This window comes from Mesocricetus auratus, unplaced genomic scaffold, assembly GCF_017639785.1.
Source record: "Mesocricetus auratus isolate SY011 unplaced genomic scaffold, BCM_Maur_2.0 Super-Scaffold_4256, whole genome shotgun sequence".
Classification (NCBI taxonomy): Eukaryota; Metazoa; Chordata; class Mammalia; order Rodentia; family Cricetidae; genus Mesocricetus; species Mesocricetus auratus.
The window spans coordinates 35,918,538-35,944,064 of record NW_024429182.1 but is presented as its reverse complement, the minus strand read 5'-3'; the positions used below and the strand labels follow the sequence as shown (position 1 = coordinate 35,944,064).

Here is a 25,527-nt window from a genome sequence, read left to right as displayed (position 1 = left end):
TGAAGCATTCTGTAGTTTTTTAGGATATTTTCATTTCTATAAAATGGATGATATGGACATCTAAATAATGCTAACTTTTAACCTTTGAACACAGGGTACATTTCCATTCCTTTATATAGCCTTTCCTTTCTTTTACTATTATTTTGTAGTTTTCAGTGACAAATATTTTACCACCTTGACAAAATAAATGTATTACATTTCACTCAAGTGTCTTTGCAAACAAAGCCTACGTGTCAATGGGAGGGCTGGTTATCTCACATGCAATTCTTCTCTCTTCTTGCTAGGTGGGTCTGTTAGCCTCCGACTTGTTAAGCACCAAGGAGAGTCTTGAACTCAATATCCTCTTGCCCCAAGCTCCCCAGTGTCAAGCTTACAGGCATGAGCCACCCTCCTGGAATCACACATAATTTTAACTAGATTTTAGACCTTCTCTTAGCAACTCATGCTCCAGAGACACACTTCCCTTTGGAACCCTCACAAGCCTGTTAGACATAAGGCATCTTAAAGCCTTAAACAAAACTCACATACCTTTGTCCTGCTGGCCCTCTGAGGTTTCCATCTCATCCAGGTCAGCGAGCTAAGAGTTAATCTAGACTCTTTTCTTCCCTTTCAGAATGCCTTTCCCTATGTCCCAAGAACCTTCAAAACCATCTTTTCCTCTTCATTTCAGCTGCTACCCTCAATCTAGGAACCAACGGGTCTTGACTAGACAAACATAGCAGCCCTAACTTGGGCCCCTCTCCTTTGCTCCTGCCATCATTCTTCATATGACAAGAATAGTAAAAATTAACTTAGATTTGTCCCTCGTGTTAATTCCACAATGCCATCCTTGCACTAGAATAAAATTCAACCTCCTGTCATTGTTCCACAAGCCTTTATCCAGTCACTGTCTACCATGCACTGCAACCTCATCTGACATTCTTCTAACTATGCCTTAGCTTGCAAAGCCTGCTTTCAATTGCTCAAACAACCAAGCCCGTTCTTGAGTAGGTCTTCATATGCCTTGCTCTTCTGCCTATGATGTTTCTCCTCAACCACTCTTCCCAAAGCAGGTGCCTCAGTGTGGTTCAAGGTCACAGCTTTTGTTAATTTCCTTCCTAATATTTATAACTGGCAGTTACTGTATTACCTTTCTTTCTGTTGCAATTCCCCTTTGCTATAATGCAAACTTCTTGAAGTCAAGGTTTTAATGGGTACATTATGGACTAAAGTTTTTCATTAAACTCAATGGCTGGCCCATAGTACATGCTCAGGAAATAGTGGTCAGGCCAAGAGTTTATAACTATGTCAGAAATTCATCCCAATTATCACTCCCAAGAATTTTGTTAATTAGGCTTCCTAAACTAAAAAATCTTCCTTACAAAACGAGGCCAAAATTAATCTTTGAATGAGCTTAATTCAAATCTGAGCTCTGGCAGATTTTTAACTTCAGCTATCCACACTGGCTATTGTGTGGCAATTCACAGATCATTGAAGCCATTACGGATGCAAATTCATTTACTTAAAAACTTACTGTAGTAATATAACCACACTACACACCGATTTAATGTGGAAAACACTTAAACAAGACCATGTAATGTTCTTACAGTCTGCCTGTCAATTCAGTCTAAATCTGTCTCCTTCCACTGTTAGTCGACTTTGTTTGGCATCTCAGAACGTGCAGCCCAAGGCCTTTTCAATGTAAAGACAGCAATATGCACAGTGATCTTTAGCATACACAAAATCTAGAAGATAATCTGGACTGCATCGTTTTTGTGCATTTTATCTCTTAATCTCTTTGTGGTTCCCAATTTGCAAGTAATTAAATCCAAGTTAGGGAAAAGTATGCCGCTGAGACAGGAAATAGTTACAAGAACATCTGATTATGCCATATGCATGCCTCTTACTTTCTGGGATAAAATGGTGTAGCAATTTCCTAACAGAATAACAATTATCTTCTTTGAAAGAGCAGAAATATAGAGAAATAAAAACATTAAATTAAAGTACATATGTACACACACGCGCGCATACACACACACACACACACACACACACACACACACACGCCAAAATACCCTTACAGCTTAAATAAAACAAACATTGTGATTCTTGCTTGGTCCCCATATTTGATGGCCATAAATCTAGCATATGTAGGGTAGAGTGAGTGTCACATGCTTTTAATCCCAGCACTCAGGAAGCAAAGGCAGGTGAGGTGCATCTGTGAGCATCACAAACTATCCTGGTTTACATATCAAGATCCAGACCATTCAGGGTGATAGAGAGAGATCTCTAGTTTGGATAAATGGGGGAAAATGCCTCTCCCAGAATTTTTTTAAAATCTGAAATACAGACTATTTTCAGAGAACATTTGGTTTATTTTTCCAGTGACAAAAGAACTCTGAACACAATTGCCAAATAAATCTCCCCAAACTAAAAAATATTTTAAGAGCAAAACAAAATTAAGTTCGCCTACCAGGCATTTTATATTGGCAAGACAAATCTGGTGGGGTCTGAGTAAGAATGGCCCCCATAGGCTTATATATTTGAATATTTGGTCTGCAGTGGTGGAACTATTGGATTAGGAAGTGTGTCTTGTTGGAGGAGGTCTCTCACTGGAGGATGGCTTTGAGATTTCAAAAGCCCACACCATTCCTAGTTAGCTCTCTCTGCCTTCTACTTATGGCTAAGAATGTAAGCTCTCCGATAGTACCCCAGCACTGTATCTGCCTGCCTGCTACTCCCTACTATGGTGCTGCTCCCTAGCATGGCAGTCATGGATTTATCATCTGGAACTCTAAGCCACAATAAACTCTTCTTTAAGCAGCCTTGATCATGATGCCTCTTCAGCAATGGAAAAGTAACTAAGACAGCCAAAAACTACTTGTGGTCTTCAAATTTTAAATTTGTATAGATGTACATCAGAGCAGCTTAAGTTAAAAAAATTTAAAACTTCCCATAGAGGCAGTGACAGTTGGGGAGTTATGATATGGTATAGTGAGAGAAGAAAATAACACTCAACTATTACAATGAATCAGAAGAGCATTTAAAACATCAAATGCATTAGGTTTTTTGCTGCTGTGACAAAATACTAAAGGCAAAACTTTTTTTTTTCGAGACAGGGTTTCTCTGTATTGCTTTGGAGCCTGTCCTGGAACTGGCTCAGTAGACCAGGCTGGTCTTGAACTCACAGAGATCCTGCCTTTGCCTCCGGAGTGCAAAGGTGTGCACCACCACTGCCCGTCTGAAGACAAAACAATTTAAGGGAGGCAAATAGTTATTTTTGGCTCATGGCATCAGAGTTTTAAGTTCATCAAGGCTGGAAGGATGCGGAGGAGCGCAATAGTTCCCATTGTGATGGCCCAGAAGAGAGAGTATGCCTGTGTTAGAGGGCTCTCTCCTGTCCTCCCTTTATTCCAGCTGGCTTTCCAGTTCATGGAATGTCGTCACATTTAAGGCAATTCTAGCTCCCTTAGTCATCTTCACAGATGCCCTGTAGGACATACCCGGAAGAATGCTGTAGTATTCTAGGTGCCTCTCCACTCTGGTTGACAAACAAGGTTAACAGAGTGTACTATAAGGATAAAAGCAATCAACAAAGCCAAGTATATAATAATGAGACAGATACCACCTGCCTATTAAATACTATCAACATTAGTGATAGGCCTTTATCACAAGCACCGTTTTGATGTTATTGGGGGCCAGGATGATTTGATTCTGTAACTTACAGGTGTTACATCTTCATCTTTCCCTGGTGCTTGGCTGTTTTGAGTAGTAGACCATTTGCTGCTTTGAATATTTCATGGGCATCTTGAGGAGGCTCTACTACAACCTCAGCTGTTTGCTACTGATATAAAACTGGAGCTCAATAATGCAACTACTTTTTTATGATTGTTTCAAATAGTTACATCAGATGCTCTCCCAACAAAAGTCTTAACCAAGCTCTAGTGGCTGTTTTAGCCTCGCTTGGGCTACTGAGGACCACCTTCTGGCAGTCAAATAGAGGACTAGTCTTGGTGTAAACACAATCCTTCGTTTGCATGAGGGGCTGCCCATAACTGATACCTTTGCCACAGGTTTGAGGCTGTTTGGCTCACTCTTTGAGTCAACCAGAGGACATCTTCCTGTGCTGCAATACTAGATCCACTGCCTTCTCCCAAGGGTCTGCCCCTCCCCCGTTTTTGCACTGGTATCATAAAGAGGAGATGGCAGAAGTGGTGGCTGAGCAGGAACAGCAGTGAAGGTGGCGGGAACCAAAGACAAGAACCTGTGGGCTTCCATTACTGGAAGAGCTTCCCCTTACCTGCTCATGATTTCTGTTAGGTAGAGCAAAAAAAGTCCCCCAAGTGGATGGGTAACAGTAGCCTGCTATTTCTGTATGTGTTTAGTCATAGAGGGTCTGAAAGGATGTGCACACAGACAACTCACACTCAGACACATTGGCATAAACTCACACATACTACATACAGATACACACAGACACAGTTACACACACCACAAACACAGTTTCACATACCATACGCACACTCACATACAATGCAGACACACATACATCAAAGAGACATAGATATCACACACAAACCCACATTCATCACACAAACACACTTTACACACAGACACCCACACACTCACACAGACACACCATATACAAAGACATACTCACATGCAACACAGAGACACATGTACTCACACATTCACACACACACACACTCACTCACATGCAGACATACATATTTATAGACATACACACACCACACTCACACAAAGACAGACACTAAAACAAGAAAGTAAGGGTTCAGACAATATGCAGTTCATTGATTCAGATGGAACCCACACTACCTACAGCAGAAGAGTTGGGAAGTACTTGATAGAGTTTGAAAGATCAAAATGCAACATCAGCACCGAGATCAGTAATCCCCAGAAGGAAGAATGCCTTCGGGGATATGAACATGGTCTGGCTTTTTCTAAGTCATCTACAAAGGAACAGAACAGACTGGAAAGTGCTCCGGATGACATCTACTGATACTATATGATTAGAATACACTCTGAGCAGTTGTGAGGAAAAATTCAACCCCTCTCTTCTCCCACTATTCAGAAATAATTTTGAAAATGAATTAAAAAAACAACCTCTGTCTCTAAATAAAACTTAAGCGGATCATGAACGACTTTAAAATTCACAGCACTAACCAACGAAGAAAATGCCTCTAGCCTAAGAAACTGGGCCAAACTTACAGAATTAATTGTGCCATGGAACTGTTTCAATTTATAAGTAGAGAAAAGGCCATAAAGAAAAATAAATGACACAGGAAAAATGAACCAGACAATACATGAGAAAGCATATCATAAGGTTTTAGTTCTAACAGTTAGGTCACGATTACAGCAGAAACACTAATTTATAGATTTTTTTCCCACACTACAAAATGCCAAAGTGGACAGGGGAGAAAACCGTCGGCCGATTCTTTTCTGTGTAATTCTTTCTGCAACTACAGTCACATACATGAAAGAGAGTATTTACTGTGAAGTGCTTTATAATAACTTATTAGGGAAGGATGCAGGAGGTGACCTTTTGTTCCAGTTGCTCTGGCCTCAAGCCCTTCTTCAGACAGACGTTCCTCAGTCTGTCTTTCCTCCATCTAACTGTCCTCAGTCTGTCTTTCTTCTGCTTATCTCTCCTCCGTATAACTGTCTACCATTCGTCTTTCCTCCTGTTTTTCCTCCATCTGCCTTTCCTCCATCTGTCTTTTGTCCATCTTTCTCCCATCTGACTTCTCTGTGTGAACTTCTTCCATCTGTCTTTCCTCTGTCTGTCTGTCTGTCTTGTCTGAACTTCTTTCATGTTTCCTCCATCTGACTTTTCTCCCGTCTGACTCTGGCTCTGCTCCTTCCACCTCCTTTATCCTCCTCTTCATGTCTGCCTCTCTAATCAGGGTCCTACTCACAGCGCTCCACTAAAACGACTCTCATGAAGAAAGGGACCTGTGACTCCCATGTCACTGAGTCCCGTGAACTGAGCTCAGTGACCACTTCTCATCCTACATGTCAGACCAGCTGCAGGAGATACACACAATCACTAGCCATGCCCATTTCTTCCCATGGCTTCCAGGGTGCAGCACTCCCTTGGTTTTCCTATTTCCCTCTGCTCCTTCTCTATCTCTCTCCCTGGCTTTTCAGTGTCACAATGTTCCCCAAACCTTAGTTGTACCTCAGGTTTAGTTATTATCCTATTTGCTGATGCCTGAGTATTTAGCAGACTTATCTAGTCTCAATTTTAAATGCATCTGCAGACAGTTGACTCCCGTGTGTTTGTAATGTAGCCATTTTTCCTGAACTCCAGACTTGGTCATCTAGTTGCTTGTTTGACCCCACTCCCACTTGGATGTCTATTAAAGACCACTTTAAAAGCAAAAACAAAACACCCAAAATGTGTGTATCAATGACCTGTATTTCCACAACCATTGCCCTGCAATCCTACTCCATTCACAGATTTCCAAGTCTCAGCTGATGCCCCAATGTTTTCTGTTACTCATGTTCAGATTTACAGAATTGCCCTTGATTTCTCTTGCTCCTGTCCACCTTAAAACTGCCAGCAAAATTTATTTGCTCTACCTTCAAAATACACCTCGAATTTGACTACTACTCCTATGTCCCCTACTCTCATCCTTACCTAAACCATCATTGTCTCATACCTAGATTGCCAAAAAGCCTTCTAATGAACCTCACTTTTACCCTGCCCCTGTTCCCTAAATTTATTTTCAAGTTTGCAAGAAAGTCCCTTACAAAAACGTAAAACAGATCAAGTCATTTCTACACTTAATCCCTGTGGTGGCTTCCTTCTCACTCAAAATCAAAGCCAATAATCCCATGCCAACCACATTTGGAACTCTCTACCCACTACCTCTCTAACTTCTGCACAGCCAGTTTTTTCCTTTCAAGAACTCTATTGCTGCCTCCTAGATCTCCTTATTGTTCTTCATACATAAAAAATTTACACTTTACATATATGCACACATAGAACACCCCCTTCCATTACAATATATGTGTGTTCTGCTGACCAGGGAGCTTGGCTTCTCACATGAATATCCCCTAAGAGACTAGCCAGTGGGAGGCTCATAATAGGTTTCCAAATCAAAATTGCTTAATGAATGAACTTCTAGTCTCTTAGGAAGCTATTAAAGAGCTTAGCCACGTGACTAGATTCCTCTAAGAATTTTACTGCATTCCTCTCACTTAAAGACACAGTGTTCCCAAGTAAGTGCTTAATGACCAGGTTTTCAATTAGTTGCTGTCACAGTCGATGGAAGTAGAATCTCACCACAAATATCTCAGGAATCAAAAACAAAGATGTGTCACTCACTCATCCACTTATGCACTGACTCATCCACTTAATAAGAGCTTGGGTAATTAATGTGCTGTGCTCAGGTCTTAGGGACAAAAGTAAAAGATTCAGTTCTGACTTTTGCATGGGAAAGAGACGAGGAAGCTGGCAAATAGAAACTCAGTCTGCTGTGGTTTTGATAAAGATAAGTCCTGTTGATGAGATAATCCTCAAAGAGCGCCCTGGGAGGACCAGGGACCATCAGAACCACTGTGCCCCTCTAGGTATCCTTTTAAGGAGTTAGTTAAAGGGCCAGCTGGGGTGTAGAAGAAAGAAGAGTCCTGTTATGGAGAGGACAGACAACTTGTCAGAAAGCATGGGCAGATGTGAGAGGGAGAACTACAGGCAGCTGTGTGGGCAGTCCTGGAATCCAGGGGCTATGTGGAGGAGGAAGGGCTGTCTCTCACACTGCTTGCTTTGATTTAATCTTAGAATTAAGTGGTAGTCATTAGAGGTGCACACTCAAGCGCATTTCAAAAGTCTCTGTAGTAAGCAGTATGGTAAATGAGGCCTTGAGAAAGGTATGGTATTTTAGTTCAGGTTACAAGATGGCTTTTTGTTTGTTGTTTTTCGTTTTAAATGATAACAGCAAATTGTAATTCTTGACCCCAAGTCACCCGGTGCTGAATATTATTGTCTTTCTTTGCCACCTCCTCCTCTAGTGGACTCAAAACAGAGACCAACAAGAGAGTGACTTGAAGTAATTCTTAAATACATCCTGACTTTAAATCTTGAAGGGAAACAAAGAATAAATAAATGTTCAAGAAAGCCATACTGTTATTCTGCTCACAGGTGAGAGCTGTATGACAGCTCCCCCCAGACATTTATGGATGCTAAAAGGAATACCTGCTCCCTTGGTGACAGCTCATAGATCTCCCTCGGACGGAAAGACACTGACTCTGAATAGCCACTTGTTACTTGAGTTTCGGTGATCCTGCATAGCCACACTGAAATCTTTCTTTGTCCTTAAGTGAGGGGGAAGAATGATTACCTCAAACAACCATCTTGCTTTGCTAGTCCACAAAGGCTCTTTCTCCATTGTCTTGGTTCACAGCTGCCTGGTTAGCCAAGCCTTAGAGGGAAGTCAGGCTCCAGGGACCCCAGTGGGTAACTGGAATAAGAGCCACAGTGGTCCTGCCTCACTACTACAGATGGTGGAGGTGGGCTCTCAGGTTTTCACTTTGAACCACTGCTGCCTTAGTGTTTGTTAACGAGTAATTTGTATATCGCTACCAGTATTTATTTCGGAAGTTCAAAAGGCCAAACAAAAAAAAAATCAGGAACAAAAGGATTGTGAGTACAGCTACCACATCCATTATAGCTGCCACTTAAAGGGCAGCAGTTGAGTTCTGAGGAGTTAGTTAAAACTCAAAGTATAAAGCATGATATAAAAAGCACAATAATCTGCAAGTACATTGACTATTGGGGAAACAGGGTCTTCTCAAATGAAGTACCAAGAAAAAAAAAGGAACTAAATTCAAAAGGAAAAATTAAAAATGGGATTTTAAAAAAGAACTTGATTTTCTCATCTTTTAGTCATAGTAAACTCATACTATCCACCTCAGAAGGTTATCATAAGGATTAAACAAAGTGTGTGTGTGTGTGTGTGTGTGTGTGTAATGAAAATGGTGCCTGAGCCCACACTGAATGCTGCATTGAGATCTTCCAGATGTAAAGAATATATAACATTGATAGTCATTTTTATTATTGTCAACAAAAATTTATGTTATTACTTGAGTCTGATTTCCCCCACCTGGGAAGGCAAAGGGTCTTGAGAGAATTGTCATGTGAAAACTTTTTGGCTGCCAGGGCACTGACAGCCTTATTTGACTGCAGAAAGTAGCTAGGGTTTCTAAAATCCAGAGCAAGGAGCAGCCATGAGAGAAGGATCAGTGTTCTGGATTCACAGAGCAAGGATGATGGCTAAAAGGGAAGAATAAGACTTGTTCTGCATTTTCAGAGAGTTGGACCTGAATCCAGCGGAAGTTACAGAGGGAAATAACTGCTCAGAAGCACACAATAATGACAGCTGTTAGTTCAATGTTCCTTCATTGTTCAGCACTGTTGTTACGGGCTTGCATCCACTGAGCCCCAGTCCCCGCCCCCTGTAACATGCCCCCCACCCCCATCAGAACTCAGCAACTTGGCTCTGCAGTCCGTTCATAATCACTGCAACCAGCAGAGAAGCTTCCAGCTTAGGATTCCCAGGCAAATACCCTCACTACTATTTCCTCATTTAAAAACAAGGGTCAAGATCATATTCATCTTGGTAAATGGTAAAATGATTACATTGAAAAATAGCCAGACCCTAAAATCATTGGGTACACAAGAAAGGACTTCATCAATCACATTTTATATAAAGATTATCTCATTTTTTCAGAAAAACTTACTTAATGTTAACAAACAAACTGTCTAGAGCAGTATGATATGTCTCTCAAGTAAGTGGAATTCAGGTGGAAGCTGTTCTTTTAGCTAAATGAAATCATCTGTGAAAAAATATTGTCATAAGTGCCACAATGAGACCAGGTTGTCATATACATTGGTGTGACAGATTATAAGGTTTGATCATGAATAGGTGGGATATCACTTTCCACTCCTCTGACCATCCCCAATGCCTCTCACTCAACTGCACTTTCCAAGGAATGATTGTGTCACAGTCCACTTTAACTAGTATCTACTTAGCTAATTCCCAAACCGAGTCAATTCAACTCACTTCTTTGTGTGGATTCAAATGGAATTCACTGTGGCCTGGCTAGCCTCCCATTCACTCTTCAGCCTCTCCTTTACACATTCTCAGGTTATTAATCATTTAATTCACTCCTAACCCTGCCCGAAAATATCCTATGTTCCTCATTAACTAGAAGACTGAAGGGAGCAGATGTAAAGCCCACTTACTACTGATCATATATATATATATATATATACACACACACACACACACACTATATATATATATATATATATATATATATATATATATATAGAGAGAGAGAGAGAGAGAGAGAGAGAGAGAGAGCGTCTTCCTCCACACCTCTGCACCACCAAACCACTGCAAAAGCAAAACAATAGCCGCAGGTGTCATTGCCAACCTTTTTGCTCTATTATAGAAGAAATCGACATTTCTAGTTTTGCTTTCCAATGGCAACTCTTTGTTTCCTGATACCCACTGCGGATTGTTACATTGCCTTCCCTGCAATTTCCTCTCTCTAATCTACTAATCCAGAAAATGAAGAGGAAAAAAGTAACCCAGTCTTTCACTAGGTTCAGACTACCAGTTCCTGCCAACTATCTCAAATGGCCTCTTGAGGTAGGCTACATAACGGACTGAACTGATCGATGGGAATCCCTGGAAGGCAACCTGACCCAGGTCCTTCTGGAGGGCAAGCACTTTTAAGTATCCTTAAGGGTCCCAGCATCCAGCAGCCTTAGGTTTGGTAACCACTGTGATTTCTTTCATTCACGATACATATTTTAAACAGCCACAATAAAAGAAAATATACTACAGAAGTTTATTAGATATGACAAAATGGACCTTTAAGCGCTTTTAATTGCTCTAGGTCAAAGTTTATGAACTGGCAACACCAATATCTTAAAAATGTGTTTTTGGAAGCAGATGTCCATGTGAGCTAAGGAGGAATGGTTGAAGTTGCTATGGTGATGTAAATTACCCATACAAACTCTTAGAGCCCTAGCTTACTTAAGATTTACCACCCATAGAAAAGCAGCAGCTTAGGAAAAGAAAGGCTTTAATACACTGCAGGAAAATGACCTGGCAAAAGGATGTAGATAAAAGCAAATACCAGGCATTTAAAAAGTAAAAGTGGGGGCTGGAGAGACAGCTTGAGGTTAAGAACTCAAGCTGCTCTTCCAGAGGACCTGAGTTCAAATCCCAGCACCTACATGAAAGCTGACAACTGTCTGTAACTCCAGTTATAGAAGATTGGATCTGAGGCTCTCTCCTGGTTTCCATGGGCACTAGGCATGTACACGGTGTACAAACATACATGCAAGCAAACACCCATATACATATAAATAAGTATTTTTTTAAAGAGGAAAGCTAGCTATAGTAAGGGTGGCGAAAAACAAAACAAAAAACAAACAAACAAAAAAAAGACAAGAGGCAATCCATCAGAGGCCCCTGAGCCAGAACTTATACATTTGGTACACTCATAAAAACAGGAAATAGGCCATTCTAAGAGGGCAACTCTGAGCAAATGAACAGATTGCAGATGGGAGTGAGTATGCTGAGCGCCGCTGGGAGAGAAGCCCAAAAAGGATACAATAGCCTGGATCTTGCTGCAGCAGAGATTGAAACCAGGAGTTAGATTCCAGAAGATAAAATCAGTAAGACTTGGTGAGTGATTAAACATGGGGTGAAAGAAATGACGAGAGCTGCTGACGCACATTAATTCCCTGCATCTACACACACACAGATGCAGGGAAATGGGGGAGGGGGAAATGCATCTTGCAGGGTGCACACCAAACTGTCAGCAGATGTTACCTGTGAGGAAGATAATGAAGTTTACATAGCACATGGCAGAGTTTTAAACTATATACAAGTATACATGACTCAGGTATTTTATAAACTATATACACACTGTTTTCAGTTAAAGGTCACATGGAATTAAAGAGTTGGGGGAGGGCTGGTTCAAGATGGCTCAGTGGGTAAATTTTGGCTCCTGATGCCAAATGGAACCAACACTGTGAAAAGAAAATCAACTCACACAAACTGCTTTCTGACTTCATGTATCCATGTGTACATATGATGTACATATATATATGACTTGAATTTGATTCCCAGAATGCACATGATGAAAGGAATGAACTCTACAAACTGTCCTGACCATAGTGTGTGCAACACACACACCCACATACACACACAGATTTTAAAGGCAAATCCATGTAATAATATAGTCTATTTAAGGAGTATCAAGTAGTCTAGTATCTGTAGCAGCAGGAGGGAAGTGAGTATTAGATGAGATGAGAGGACTGAAGTTACTTTAGCACTTAACAGTCAGATCACTAAAGATCACTATAGCCAGAAACTATACTACAGTTTAGGTTGTTACACAACTACCTTAACTATAAGGGCTATAAATGATACAGTTTGGGGGTACGAAAGTGGAAAAAAAAGTTTATAATAGTCAAGAGTATTCAGGAGCCAGTGTGAGGACCAAGCCCAGAGAGAGGGAAGTCACAGGAAGGCAGGCGACAAGGGGAGCTGGAGTAGAATTGGAGATCCAGTTTAGAAGAAACTGACAGAACTTGGGGGTCACACTGTATTTAACAGGAAGGAGCCAGATGTGTCATGGCATCTAGTTTAGGAAATGAGGCATTGATGACATCAACCTACAAGAACACATTAAATGTGGCAGTAAATTCTGTTTTGAGGTTATTAAAGTTCCTCTGGAAGCAGGTCAAGATACCCAACAGGAAACTCAGATACATAGGTTTAAGCTGAGAAACAATTAGGATGTAAGCACAAATACATTATTACCCAGAAAATGGTAAACATACAGACACAGTCTTACCCGTGATGTCATTTCACTGAAACTTGATGCAACTGTCAAGAGTTGACCAGTTCCATTTATTCTCATAGTTGTAAAAATTCCATATAATTCTTAAAACCTGTAGGCAATGACTTTAAAAAGTAAGTAGGAAGTTTTGTCATGGTCTGTCTTAAAAGCATTAGTATTTTTTTTTAAAGCTTTTCCTTTTGGTCTGTTATTCATTCCATCTGCATGTCTGCCTTCACTATCTAGGAAAGATGAAGTATGATAAAGTATAATATAAAAGCCATTTACTATTTATCATAATCACAAGAGAAAAGCACCCCATAATTACACATTTAAGAGTCACTGTGACTCTCCACTGATCTCCTGTACACTATGGGCCTATAAGTAACATTTCCAATGTTGTCAATGTAGCTCCAACTACAGAGAAGTGTATTACACTATCAGAAATCCAAATCAGAGGTACCTTGGTCTAGCTATGTCTTAGATTGGTGGGAGATGGGAAGTACCTGTTGGCAAAGAAACAGATGCCTCCTTCCTGAGCAAGGGAAAAGGTGACAGACAGGCAGAGCAGAAAAGAGGCAAACAGCTGCTCTGGCTTCTCACTGGCAAGAATTTTAAGAATTGAGACCTGACTGGATAGTTTAAAAACTATCAATGATTGAGAGAATATCATCTGTCTGGGTGTTCTCCCAACACTCAACAGGGTTTCCCACACATTTACATTTCACAGATGTTAACTCTGAAGTGGTAGCAAGAGCCTTGCCTTTGCCTGTCCTCAGTGAGCTAAGACTACAAGGCACTGTTCCATTGAATGTTTAGGGTTATACCCAAGAGAATGCACTTTCTGGATAAAAATGTTTTCAAAGAGAAACTTTTCATTTTTGTAGTTATGTTGGTGTGACTTGGTAGTTACTATTAAAATTTTGTTAGAAAATGTTCTTCTTAAATGTTTACTTTTATATACTTAATTTAAAAATATTTGCTGCAAAATCCTGTAATTTCTCCTTTTGTCACTTCCCCTCCTATATTAAATATCCAAGGACTCCTGGGTAAGCTAGACAACCAATGGACTGATATGACTAAGATTTTTCATTAAAGCTGTAAGTAGGTAAATTCTTCAATAGATGGAAACCAGCAATCATTGAAAACATTAAAAATTAGTGTGCCATGAATTATGGAATTTTAAAACATCAGTTTACTAAACTGAAATTCAACATTTATATTTTCATCAGAACTTAATAATCCCATAAATAAATAGAGCTCTCAATTATTTAAAAAATCAAGGGATAACATATGTATTTAGACATATTAGCAGCGTAAAATGTATGCTTCAACACACTTATTGATAAAAAGTCCGAAAATATTACTACACTGAATTCAAGGGCGTCCGCAGGAACCTGACATAGAAATTCTCTAGAATAACATTTCAGGAACTTCCAAAAAAGGGGGAAAAGTCAAATAGGAAACAGCCTCAACTTAATCGACAAAGTTCAGTGCTTGCTCTAACTTGATTCTGTCTCTCCATTGGGGAGGGGGGCTCAAGACTGGTGAATCACTTCGACGAAAGTTCATCTACTGGAATAAAGGGGGAGGCTGCTTGGGCAGGCGACACAGGAGAGTCGGTGGTAGTGCTGACTTTCGCTGGTGAGTTACAGGAAGATCCGGCACTGCTGCTGTTTCCATCCAGTGTATCGGAGGACACACACACCCCGGGGTCTGACAGCTGTGCAACGTCAGAAGACAACATGTTGGTGATGCCCTGGAAAAATCTCTTTGGCTGATAATCAGTTTCCATTTCACATTTTCTTTTCAATGGTCCAAGAACACTTGGTCTGATGCAGTTGATGGGACTCTGGCTTCTCCGGGTAGTAAACCGGGTGGTTGGGCTGGGAATAGGGCTTGGAGGCAATCCGTTGCTACTCACAAAACTTTGCAAGGACGGCGAAAAACACTGCTTCCCAATTCCCCGGGTGGGTGATGGTGCTGGAGACACCGGAATGAAGTCGATGCGCTTTGGGGAGGCGGATTTCTCCACGTCGTTGTCACTCAGGCTGAAACTTTCCTCCCAGGAGTGGCTTATCTGCATTGCGGTCTGCACCTCGCGCTCGTGGACCGTCTCCCGATTGATCAGGTCCATGCCCTCCTCCTGTTTGATCTGGTGCAAGCGGCTGCTGTGCATGCGGACCGGCGAGGCCGGGAGCAGCAGGCCGTGGCGGCTCGGGAACGTCGTGCTGTTCCGCCTGGCGCTGGGCGCCTCGGCCTGGAAAACCGGCGAGGAGTCGCTGAGGCCGTGGATCAGGGGGGCGCTGTTAGACCTCCGCAGGCCCCCACCGCCCGGGCCACCGCCCTCCGCCGGGCTCGCGCCCGTGCCCGCGGGCAGCTCCAGGTCCAGCTCCATCTTCTCCTGAGCCATGTCTCGGCAGGGAGGCGGGGGCGGTGCTCAGTCAGGGCCCTGAGACTCCCATTCCCTGCGGCCGAAGGCCGCCGCCGCCGCCTTCGAGAATCTGTCAGCAGGCTCGCGCCTCTGCGCATGCGTGCCCGTCGCGCAGGCGCCCAGACACGCCCGTCCTCGCGGCGCCAGCTTAGTGCGTCACTACTGCGGCGCAGCGGCGGGGCGGGAGGGCGAGCCGTGGTTGGTCGGCTCGTCGGTTCGTTCCTTCCGCAAATAGTCGCTGGGCGCGGGTTCGCGGAAAAACAGATTATAAAGGCCCCGGCATTCAGAAGTGTAGGTTTGTGAAGCAAGTATGAGCTCAGAAAGACAGGCCCTTGGCGATGCGGGGCTTTGTGATGGAGCACAGCCTACTCTGGGTGGGCTTCCAGAGGGAAGGGAGCACAGTCGTCTGAGATCTAAAGGAGGCAACTTGAGGCGCTTTGTAAAACTGTCCTGGAAGCGGGAAGCCCCTGCTACCCAGCTAGGTGGCAGACGGGAACCAGAAGTGTTAGCCTGGTGGTGGACAAGAGCAAGTTCTGGTCTTTCTTGATAACAAGGAAAACTCCCAGGCATTCTCAAGGAATGGCAGAGGGCTACGGGAACAGCCAAACTGTTCTTTGGCTGCGGTCTGGAGAATTCGACCTAGGGCGGTTAAAACCTACAGGAAAAGGCCAGAGAGGAGGGTAATTTACGCTAAGGCAGAGTCTGGGAGGGCCGAGGAAGAGAACAGCAAACTGAAGGCTGATGGGAGGAGGAAGTGTTCTGACTTTTTAAGTTGTCATATTTCTGTCGCTAATGTTCACTCGGTATGGGAATTAAGTGAAAGGAAAAATAGGCACATTTAAAGAATAACAGGTTTTGGCTTATGTACTTAATACAGAACTTTGTATCTCATTAAAAGCGGGGTTGTAGTTGTTTATTTATTCAGTCAAGTCTCCTATCCCAGCATACCTACATCCTGTGCACCAGATACTGTGCTAGGAAATGAGACGGTGTGAGGACATTTAGTTTCTACTGAGTGGGAATGGGAGATGGCAAAATAGAGGACTTTTGGTGGCAAGCCTTTGCGGGTAAGAGTAGGATGGTGTGTAGCGCACCGCCGATAGAAGAGGCAATTAGGTAGAGTTACGTTATAAATGACAAGTCACGTGGACGGCTAGGGGCTGAGTTTTCCAACCAATGCTAAGGGCCAAGGCATCCACTGGTCTGGGGAGGAACTGAGTGGGGGTGATGATGGGGACAGTGGCCTGAGGGGGCAAAGAGCTGAGTATCTCATCCTATAAAGAGAAGCCACTGAGGAATGTTAGAGGAGAACAATCGGTTTGTGCTTTATTTGATTATTGTTGTTTGAGGTGGTGTCATGCTGTGGTTTTGCTCAGACTAATCTCAAACTGCTGAGCTCCAGTGATCCATCTCAGTCCCCAAGGAAGTAGGACTCAGGGAAGACAGCATCACTCTAAGCTTGGCTTATGCTTTAAACACCAGTCTGGCTGTTTGGAAAATGAGCTGAAAGAGGGCAAGAGTAGATTAGGAAGCTGCTGCAGAGAGCAGAGTACTGGACTAGGGTTGTAGTGGTGGTGATGGGGAGGAGAGAAGTGGATGGACTCCATATGATCTGGGTTCCATCAGCAACACTGGCCAATAGATTAAGTTTAGGTATTCCAAGAAATAGGTAATTTAGATGGTAGTATCAAATAGATAGGAAAGGTACACAGGGGTTAAAAGTTCAGTTTTGGTAGGGTTGGGGTGACTTTTAGATACAAATGTGGCCGCTTTGAACTGATAGTAATTTTTCTCAGCTGAAGAAAGTAAGATACAGGAACAGTAACACTGAGCATTGCAGTTATCCAGGTCTCCTTTTCCCCAGTCCATATGTGGTTTTACTTCATCTCAAACAGGATTTATTTGAAGTGTCTACTAAATATGGATCCTGATGTTAAAATAATACTAAGTATTCATATCTGTTACAGAACTAATTTACACGATGCCATAACCCACTAAATCCTCACAACAGCCTCATGTGGTAGGAATTATTATTGAACCCAATTTCCAGGGAAAACCAGAGGTTAAGTAACACCCACAGAGAACCTGGCCTCTGTGTGTTCAAGGCCTTAGCATGCCTACTGCTGCTTCTACATGCAATGATGTTTCAGGAGTCAGAGAAATCATTGGCATATTGGTGGCAGTGGAAAGGCTGTGGTATGAGACAGGATTTGAAGGACAGGTAGAATTTTAATGGATGACTGTTTATATAGAAGAAGCAGATGACTACAGCATAGTCGGCTTGACTAATGGATGAAGTAAGTACCTGGGGAAGAATAACGGGAAAAAGATGGAGTCAGCGGCCGCCTGGCAGAAGTGTCTATATTTAACATGGGAAGCCGTAGGATGCTGCTCAGGTTTTGACAAGAAGAATGACATAATGAGAGCCATGCTTTAGGACCTGCCAGATGTGTCAAAGATGAAGTGATGGCAAATAATGGCAGGTGAAACGAACCAGTGAGTTAAGTGTCTACTGAACCCAGTCACTTCAGCATTCCTAACTCCCATTTTCTCCTTATTGCAGGAGAGTAAATTAAATACTAATCTATATGTTATATGTTACAAATCAGTTACTGATACTGTTAGAAAGGGTCAGTTGTCAAAAAAAAAACAAACCAAAAGGCCCAATTGCCAGTAATATGGAAGAACAAAGGCCTGAGCCAATATAAATCAAGGTCGTTCCCAATTTAAAAACTGATAATGCTGTTTCTTGATGAGTTTCACATGGACTATGGGGGATCCGATGATGCTCAGACAGAAGGATGCTCTGAAGGCTGGGATTAGCAGAAGATGTATTTGGGAGACACCCTTTTATTCAGAGGACGAAGAGGGATGAGTCAAAAGTGACCAAGGTTCAGGTGTGTCCAGTGTGGATGGCTGCAAGGAACGGCACATTAACTTAAAACAGCAGAGAGTGAAAAATATTAATAAAAATAGAAGGTAATGAAAGACTCTTAGACATAGAATTTATTTTAAAATATCTATAGAAGATTACTAATTATTGCTAATAAGCCGGTCATTATTTACCCATGTTTCATGTCCAGGCATTAATGTAATTATTAATGTACAGTGATTTTGATAATCCCACAAAATAAAACACCTATGCCATACCAGTTAGAGGTCTCAATTTACTTCATTCCATGCCTTTTCCCTGTAGTCCACTTTACCCAATTTTCAAGATAATCATTTTTGAAAACTGACTCATTTCTTTCTTATTCAGAATCTTTGGATTTTGAGTATTCTCTTGAAAAAAAGGCTAAGGCTATTGCAGTGGCCATGGCTTCCCTGATGAGTCTCTGCCTCCCTGTTGACCTCTCCTCTAAACTTCCAACCCCAGAGGCCTCTTTGCCCTGCAGGCCATCTAGATACTGTCCGAACCTTCTTAAATAACTTCCTCTAGTGGACATCCACACTGCTCAGTTCCTTCCCACCATTACATACGTGCCCCTGGCTGTGCTCTCTGAAGTCCCCACCCCCACAAAAAGCACTTTCCTGTATTCTGCCTGCCTTTCCAGGCCGCTTACCCTGTTTTTTAATATTTCCTCTGGGAGTATCACATGATCTTGCTATCCCTACTTCTATCTCACTCTAATCTCTATGTCTATATATTCTTGCCTCTTCCCCATCTAAAAATGTAAGTTCCTTATGAACAAAACCAGACTTGTTCTGGGCTGTATGCTCAGTATCAAGAGGATAGCCTGCCATACCCTATTCAGTGTTTCTTGTGTGAATGAATGATAAGGAATGAATGAATGAAATAAAGTTTGTCCAAAAGGGAAGTGAAAACTTATTTGGAAATCTAGCCTAACAGGCTTTTCTAGATTGATCCTGGGCACCTCTTACTTTGAGAGTTCGTTTCCTAATACCAGGAATATTATTCTAGTTATATCACCCTCCAGCCCACACAGGTAAGTTACTTGAGTGAACCATTATGTAACCTAGTAAACCAGGGCCCTGTGGTTCCATCTCTTTTCAGCCTTCGATGACATATGCTTGACAGAATTAAAATGCTCAGTGCTGAAGATTCTAAGCAGAGTTTAATATATTGAGTTACTGCTTCCTCTCAAAGCAATCAAGAACAAATTAGAGAAAAATCGAAGTCATAAAATACAATTCAAACTGTTGCAAATGAATTGTGTGAGAGGCAGGATCTGAAGGACCAAGCCCAAGTCAAATAGCCCTTCTGGTTTCACTCTATGAATTAAATATGTGTGTGCAGTTGAAATGCTCACTTCTACACCATAAAACTAGACATCTCTAGTAAACTTTATTCTGTTTACTCTCAGATTTTTGAAAATTAATGGACTTTATTTTTCATTTCTGTGGCATTTTTCACTGGCAAGGCAAATTTCTACCTCTCAATCTATACCAAATAAGTGGGAAATGTAAACACTTATATGTTTATGAGCATTATCTGAGATGGGTAGCAAATATCTCAACATCCCACATTAACTGGCATCACTAATCTAAAGAAAATTGTACTCTGACAACACGGGATATTAGGGGTGTTTACTGGTATATCAATTTAGGAAAAACTGTCAGCATAAAAAAACCATATGTACTACCTAAGAAGCCATCCCACTCTTGGATATACTGAAAATCCAAAAGAGATGAATGGCAAGTTCTACTAAAAGACATAGAAATATTTATGATACACTATTTTTAATAATCCCAAGGAAAAATTCACCCATATAACCACAAATGAATGAATACATAACTTACACAATGGCGTTCTTTACTCCAAGAGGTGTTTTAGTCACAGCATAAGCCTGGGTAGAAGAATTCAAAGACAGTATGTACTCTATGGTCACATTCTTTTGTTTTGAAACAGGGTCTTTCTAGGTCTCTCTATGTAGTCTTGGCTGACCTGGAACTCACTATGTAGAATATGCTGGCCTCAAACTCACAGAAATCTGACCAACTACCCCTACCTCCCAAAGTGCCAGAATTAAAGGCCTACTCCAACATGCTCACTATGGTTTTATTAACCCGAACCAGTCAAAATAGTGGCTGTACAGTTTTGTCCTGACCAGGAGGAACACAGAAGATGCCTCACTCTGATCTGTGTGCTAGAGACAAGGTGGGCATATGTGTAGTAAACATACATGAAACACTTGAAATGTATGTGCTTCACTATGTCTGGAATTGGATCTCAAAATGTGCACATAGTGAGAATCAGAAGGACCTGGAATGTAAATAGAGAAGGAAAGAACAGAACATGAATAGGGATACACTTCAGAGGAAAGGAGATACTTGGTGCAAACGTTAACCCCAGTTCTAACTCTAAACTGGAATGTTGTTTCCTTCCCAGTGACATGGAGAGGGTGAAAGATCAGCTTTCTGTCCTTGATAGTAGGCAGAAAGCAAACAGAAACACACCTCTGAAGCTACATTTGCCTGATGCCTCAAGTACCCAGACTCCATTGGCCTCACAAAGCACTGAAATTTTCCTGGTACCATTTATACATCACCAAAAGAGCTGTGAGTGGGCCTTGGCCCTGCTCCCATAGTGCTTCAAAGGTGGCCACCTCTGAGAAAGCAGGAAGGAAAGAAGCCCAGCCCACTACCTTACTGTCTCCACAGCAAGCTTCATGTATTGTGTTTGACCCAGGTAAGCATTGTTGTCTTGGTGGTACTCCCACAGTACAGTTCAAAAAGGAGCAATTAAACTAGCATCTACAGAGCTCAGAGTGTACTGTTCAAGCACAGGTGGGCAATGGATGTAGGTGTGGTGTCACAAGTCTAGCTACCAAAAACTTAGGATGAAAGAGAATTATTAGTCTCACAAATTTACCAGTCACTCCACTCTATATTATTGAGACGTCTATGGTGTGTACCTTTGAGGGACTCTTATCCACCAATTATACAGGTAATAGCAACAATGTGAAATTTACCAAGGGGATATAGATCTTCAGCTCCTTCTCAAGTTCCATTTTAATAATACCTAAAAGCTATCACACCATTGCATGGAGCCATATTCATGTAGAGAAAGTCCAAGGCTAGAAAGGGTAGAGGCTTACACTCAGTCCATACCTTCAGTCAGATTCATGCAAACAGATGTGAGCAGTAGTTACTTTCTAATTTTTTCAAAGCAGAGTATCAGGAAAGAAATTAATTTCAAATATCTTTTTATCCCTACTCTGTGTGCCTTTATATCTTTTAGATGGAATAGAAAATGCGGTTGGAACATCTCGTTCTCATGTATCTCAACACTATAAGCTTTCATCTTTTGGCACTTTCTCTTTGGCGTTGAACTTTTCCTAAGTCATAATTCAAGATTATAATACATATTATTTTCTATAATTATGTGTCTCTCTTCCTGTGTACTCTTTCCCTTGCAAGATTCAATGCATTTATCAAGAAGGGGGAAAATACATGATGACTTTCAAACCATGTATAAAGTAAAAAGAATTGATAGATTTAACATAATGTATGAAGTTAATAAAATGAAAATGTTCAAAAGTCTGAGAATCTATTTGCATGTACATACTTGGGCCTTCCAGGTCATGGGCGTTATGCGAGGTGAGGAAGTCTTTGAAGGCAGAGTCCAAGGAAGGAGGTTTTATATCACTGGCGATTGTACCCTTGAAGGGGCTGGGAAGCATCAGTCTCTTGCTTCATGAACAGGGTTCCTCTACCGTGTACTCCCACTAAAATACACTGCCATCAAATACAAGGCTAAATAACTGTGGACTGGAGCCTTCAAACTGGGAACCCAAATGAGCTTTTCTTCACTGTAAGTGGATTGCCTCAGGTCTTTTGTTATAGTAATGAAAAGCTGATTAACACATGGGCATTTAGAAATTTTCTATACAATCTCCATAATCAAAGACAGCACCAAACCTGAAATCAGATTATTATACTTCCAGCCTTGTATCAATCCTGACACTTTTTTTTTTTTTGGTTTTTTGAGACAGAGTTTCTCTGTATTGTTTTGGAGGCTATCGGTCCAGCCCAGCCTCGAACTCACAGAGATCCGCCTGCCTCTGCCTCCCGAGTGCTGGGATTAAAGGCGTGCACCACCACCGCCCGGCTCTGACACTTCTTTAGGCTTTACTTTCTTTGTTTGTGAAATGGGGACACATTTCTTTTGTTATAAGGATCAAATAATAGGGTGCCAACAATAGGCTTGCAGACAGTAAAGGCCCCATACAAACAGGTTTCTTTTTTAACATACCCTGTGCCTTCATCTCAGGGTGACCCTGTTCTAGTCTTTCACTACCCAGAGGGCGTCCTCTGTTTTCTCACTCCCAGACTGATCTATGGAAGGAGAATCTCACTTCATCTTCTTCCCCTAGACTGTAGCAATTTTAAAGCCAGGCCTTTCTTGGACTTGGTAGGTATGAAACAAAGGATTCATTTAACAATCAGGCAGAGAATTTCTGAGAAGGAAAGATGGTCCAAAGCATGCTTTAAGGTCCCCACTTGGAGTCTGTATGTAGGAGGAAAGATGGGTGGCAGAGGCTGAGGCTGTCCACCACTCAGAATGTGACTGGATCATGAATACTGTTCTCCACAGCCAGCCATTTGTTAATCCCCCGCAGCCATGCAGCCCTCGCTGGCTATGGTGAGCTTTTACTGGGTCTAATCCCAGAGGCTTATTCTTATTTATTCACTTAAAACCCTGCTTTGAATTACTGCAGTCATGTCACTGTCCTCAGCATACAACACATCGAATGGGGATACACACATTTGACTGTGCCTGACAAAAAGTTGAACAGCTTTCATCATACATACATACATACATATGGAAGAAATCACAGACCCCAATATCAACAGCTTGAGGCAGGTCTTTTCCTCCAAGTAACTGAAATCAATAGACAGAATCTGAGGGAAAGGGAAAAGTTCTAAAGAACTCTGAAGCTAATGTCCTGACCTAAGGCTTCCCAAGCAACACGCTTTAGAGATTCTTTTGGCTGAGAGGATGACACAGCCTCAAGTCTCCTAGCCTCTAAGACACTTGAAGATAGTAAGGTTTTATTACCTAGAAAGAGGAGAGCTTGTGGTTTGTGGTGGCCTTTGTACACAGCTGTATTCTGAGCTAAACCACAGCAAATGCAACAGAAAGCAGGAAGGGACGGATTCTCTGAAGCCTTCAGTCTCATGCAAGCTGCTAAACTGAATACAGCTGAAATTTAGTAGGCATGGCCTTTAAACCCGTAGCTTAATTTGTTAGCAGGAAATGAAGTTTTATGACCCGTGGAGCTCAGTCACCTGCATTTCCCACATACTAGGAAATGGTAAGGATTTTTCTTCTCCACTGTCCTTTCAATTCTTTTTATGAATTGACTTTTAGTTTGTGTGCTAGTGTATGTGCATCATGCAGAAGTGGAAGCCAGTGCCACCTTGCAGGGGTTCTCTCTCTCTCTCCTTGCACCCTGTGGGCTCTCAGTGTCTAACTCAGGGCCTTAGGCTTGGCTGCAGGCACCTTTATCCGCAGAGCTATCTCATTGGCCCTGCACACCTCTTGAAAACTTCTTCCTTTAAAATGAAGCCAGTTTTCACTAGACAGTGCCATTGTCACTGTGGGTGTAGAGTGGCAGCTTATGCCTAGCGAGGGCATCTGTCCCAGGTATCTTAGGTATTTGGAGAACATTCCTCAATCCCTTGCTAATCATTGCAAGAATCATTATCTTCTTGTACAGATGTGGGAAATGAGGCTGAGAGAGGTTCACTAAGTAATCTTGGCTGAGTAAGTAGCTGAGCATTGAGCACTCAACAGAGTGTTTGCTACCATTTGCTATCAACCTCATAAATACCAAGATTCTTCAAACTTGCTATTTTCCTGGGTCTCATTAAAAATTATCATGCTTGATGTGCTCAAAAATATTAGTAGGCTTGATGGATGCCCCAACATTGCAGAGGAAACTTGGGTGACAGTCCAGGCAGCCAGCTGTTTCTCTCATTTCTATAGTTTTGGAAGTTTCTTGCTGGGCACTTTCTCTTTACTCAAGTAATATCCTGCTCAAGTCTCTGATGGAATTGAAGATGAGATAGTGTGGAATATTCCTTTATACTGTGTGAATGCATGGTGCTGTGGTTAGTTCAATAAAGAAACAGGAGAACCAGACTAAGGACACTGGAAAGAAGAAGGGCAGAGTCAGACACAGAGAGGAATCAGAGCTTTTTTTAAATAAAGATTTATTTATTATGTATACAGTGTTCTGTCTGCATGTATCCCTGCAGGTCAGAAGTGGGCGCCAGATCTCATTACAGATGGTTGTGCATCACCATGTGGTTGCTGGGAATTGAACTCAGGACCTCTGGAAGAGCAGTCAGTGCTCTTAACCTCTGAGCCATCTCTCCAGCCCCAGACACAAAGAGGAAACAGGAGGTCCAACATGAAAGAGAGGTACTGCCGTGTGGCAGAATGTAGATTAATAGTAATGAATTGATTTAAGTTTTAAGAGTTAGCTAGTAATAAACCTGAGCTACTGACTAAGCATTTATAATTAATATTAAGTCTCTGTGCATTTATGTTGGAGCCAGAGGTCCTGACAAAAACTCTGAATACAATATAGTTATAGCTACAGTTTTCCTTGTTACCAAATTCAGAAAAGAAACACAAAAGAAAGTGTATAAGGTAGAGAGACACAAAGGCTTAGGTTGTTTACTCTAAAAAGGTAATTTCAGGATAATAATACAAGTTATGAAAAAAGTGGTTAAGGTGTAAAATTTTGGACTCAGAAAGATAAGACAGATAATACATACTGTCTATGAATTTGTCAAATACAAATGGACTGGACATTATGAATGTAATTTTTACCCGATAGCTGTTCTAATTGTATATAGTTTTACTATGTCAGAGTTAAAATCTTTCCTTTTTATTTAGACAAAAAGGGGGAAAGTGTGGGATATTTGTACACTGTGAAATGGTATTTCTGTGATTGGTGTAATAAAGAGCTGAATGGCCAATAGCTAGGCAGGAGGTATAGGCAAGACTTCTGGGAAGAGAGAGAGGAAGTAAGAGAGGGCACGTGAGATGCCATGGAGTCATGAAATGAGTCAGGCATACAGAATGGGAGAAGAATAAAAGCCACATGGTAGAATATAGATTAATAAAAATTATGTTAATTTAAGTTATAAGACCTAGTGGGACAAACCTAAGCCAAGGCTGAGCTTTCATAATTAATAATAAGTTTCTGGGTTATCATTTGTGAGCTGGCATCCCAAAGGAAAAAAATATT

General features: G+C 41.7%; 2 protein-coding genes across 3 annotated transcripts in view; both read right to left on the bottom strand.

Moving 5' to 3' along the window:
• Pip5k1b (phosphatidylinositol-4-phosphate 5-kinase type 1 beta) overlaps positions 1 to 25,527 on the bottom strand; it is a 265,421-nt gene that overhangs the window by 171,187 nt on the left and 68,707 nt on the right. The gene's annotated exons all lie outside the window — the stretch shown is intronic.
• Pabir1 (PP2A Aalpha (PPP2R1A) and B55A (PPP2R2A) interacting phosphatase regulator 1) lies at positions 9,689 to 15,410 on the bottom strand. The gene has a single exon (XM_005063734.4). The coding sequence runs from the start codon at positions 15,278 to 15,280 to the stop codon at positions 14,420 to 14,422; it is 861 nt and encodes a 286-aa protein (XP_005063791.3). The 5' UTR covers positions 15,281 to 15,410; the 3' UTR covers positions 9,689 to 14,419.

Excerpts from the sequence above, each read along its gene's own strand:
- Pabir1 (XM_005063734.4), bottom strand. The coding sequence starts at position 15,280 with ATGGCTCAGGAGAAGATGGAGCTGGACCTGGAGCTGCCCGCGGGCACG.